General features: G+C 51.7%; 1 protein-coding gene across 2 annotated transcripts in view; it reads left to right on the top strand.

The window, feature by feature from the left end:
* Positions 1-2226, top strand: part of FOXRED2 (FAD-dependent oxidoreductase domain containing 2) — a 19782-nt gene that overhangs the window by 3586 nt on the left and 13970 nt on the right. For both annotated transcript variants that reach the window (XM_010860542.1, XM_010860541.1), the window contains exons 4-5: positions 81-347; positions 682-848. In XM_010860542.1, coding sequence (XP_010858844.1) covers positions 81-347; positions 682-848 — 434 coding nt within the window. The remainder of the gene's footprint in view (positions 1-80; positions 348-681; positions 849-2226) is intronic.

Genomic DNA, 2226 nt, shown 5'->3' with positions numbered 1-2226 from the left:
CTAAGCACCCCTGCCCCTGAGTCTCCTTCACCTAGCACAGACACTTCTCTGTCTCTCCTGACATTCACTTGGGCCCCCAGGGCCATCAACAATGGCCTGCTGGACACCTATCAGCTTAAGTCCCTGGACGGGTTGCTCGAGTCCGACCTGACAGACTTGGCCATCGTGAAAGACCACAAGGGCAAGTTTCACATCACTCTGAAGCTCTTCATGGAGGAGTTCTTCAACCAGAGTTCCGACGCCATCCCCCTCCCCCAGGACAACAATGACAACTTTGCCATGCGCGTGGCCTATGACCGGGTCATCCGCTGCCTGGGCTGGAAGTTTGACTTCTCCATTTTCAGCAAGTGAGTCCAGATGGGAGGGGAGGAACTAGATCTCTCAGCAAAGCCCTCTGGTTCAGGCCCCGGGTGGACAAGGAGACACCGAAGGGCCTGAACGGATCTTCCTGTCAGGTCACACGGGGACCCAGAGCCCAGGCTCCAGTCAGGCTTGAGTCCTGGCTGTGTCCCTGCCCCACCACATCTTGACCCTGAAGGTCAGTTATTCTGTCTGTTCAATGGACATGATCATACCTGCCTTCTAGGGTTGGGGTGTGGTTTAAATTAGCTCAGTGCCAGGCCTGTAAAAAGTGTGTCATACACAGCAGTGATTTTAATTCACAACCCTCTCCACTCACAGGTCACTCCGACTCTCTTCAGGGAGTGAACTCAGCGAGAAATACCCCCTGGTCAGAGCCAGCTATGAATCCAAAGGGAGCCGGGGCCTCTTCATCCTGGGGACTGCCAGCCACTCAGTGGATTACCGGAAATCTGCTGGGGGTTTCATCCATGGATTCCGATACACAGGTGAGCCTGGCAGAGAGGGCCGCTGTCCCCAGAAAGAACCATCCCTAGGGTCTGCAAACACATGCCTTATTCCCTTAGAGCACTCTTAAAGGGATTGCTTATCAGCAGTGATTGTCATAAATTCCCATCTGGGGCAGACAGCAGTGGGTTTTCATGGTCTGAGGATATGTCTAGAGCAGGGGTTCCCAACCCCTGAGCTATGGCCCAGTACCATTCTGTGGCCTATTAGGAACCAGGCCGCACAGCAGGAGGTGAGCGAGCAAAACTTCATGTATATTTATAGGAGCTCTCCATCACTCACAGTGCTGCCTGAGCTCCTCCTTCTGTGGGATCAGTGGCGGCATTAGATTCTCATAGGAGCACGAACCCTATTGTGAACTATGCGTGCGAGGGATCTAGGTTGTGTGCTCCTTATAAGAATCGTCCCCAAACCATCCCCTTCCCCCCTCCAGTCTGTAGAAAAGTTGTCTTCCATGAAACCAGTCCTTGGTGCCAAAAAGGTTGGGGCCCGCTGGTCTAGAGAAGTCCCAGATAAGGTGTAACCTGGGGGTGCATGCTCCATGCGTCAGCCCTGTGTGGGTGACGTACCTACACTGGCAGTAATGCTGAGCCTGGGGACAGCTCACCTCGGGGAACGGCTGGGTGGTCTCAGACTGTGAGGCTCCCTAAGCTCCCTAAGCCTGTCGGCCCTCCCCTGACATCAGAGAGGTAAATGAGGTGAACTCTCTTCCCCGTGGGGCCATAGTAAGGACTAAATAAGGTAATTCCTGGAGGCAGTGCACCTGAAAAGCGTTATGTACACATAAACTCTTTGGGTACCAACAAATTTCATTAAAAATGGTACTTAGATTATCTCAGCTCTTTTTTTTAAAACTCTCGGTACCAACGGTGCCAGTTTTCTGCACTCTGGGTAGCCCATTGGATGGGTGCTTTATTGCATGACTAGTGTTACACAGGCCAGTTAATTTGACCATAAAAACACCATAAGGGTCCTTCTTCCTGATGTTTCTGCATCTAATTTGATGCCTCACTTGCCTTGATGCTAGTTTCTGCATTTCACTCTCCTTCCAGTTTGGCATGGAAAGATAATCATGTTTTGCTGTTGATTTCCAGATGATATATTTTATACCCCATGTGTGCTGTCAGGGAAGAAAACCAAGGAGAGAGTGTTCGCTGTCTGTTTACCAAAATATTTGCAGACTGCACACACACAGACACACTCACACGGAATAGGAAGAGTCTCCCTCTCCAGCTGTGTCCCCAGCAGGAAACCCTCCTCACATTCCTATACACGCCACCCTCCCTGTACCCGCTGTCCTGGCAGGTCCTGCCCCTTCTCTCTTGCCTCCCCCGTCCCTTGATCTTTCTCCAGATCACT

Source organism: Bison bison, unplaced genomic scaffold (genome assembly GCF_000754665.1).
Source record: "Bison bison bison isolate TAMUID 2011002044 unplaced genomic scaffold, Bison_UMD1.0 scf7180017864468, whole genome shotgun sequence".
In the NCBI taxonomy this organism is placed as follows: domain Eukaryota; kingdom Metazoa; phylum Chordata; class Mammalia; order Artiodactyla; family Bovidae; genus Bison; species Bison bison.
The sequence above is the reverse complement of the archived record's forward strand: the minus strand, read 5'-3'. Positions and strand labels throughout refer to the sequence as shown.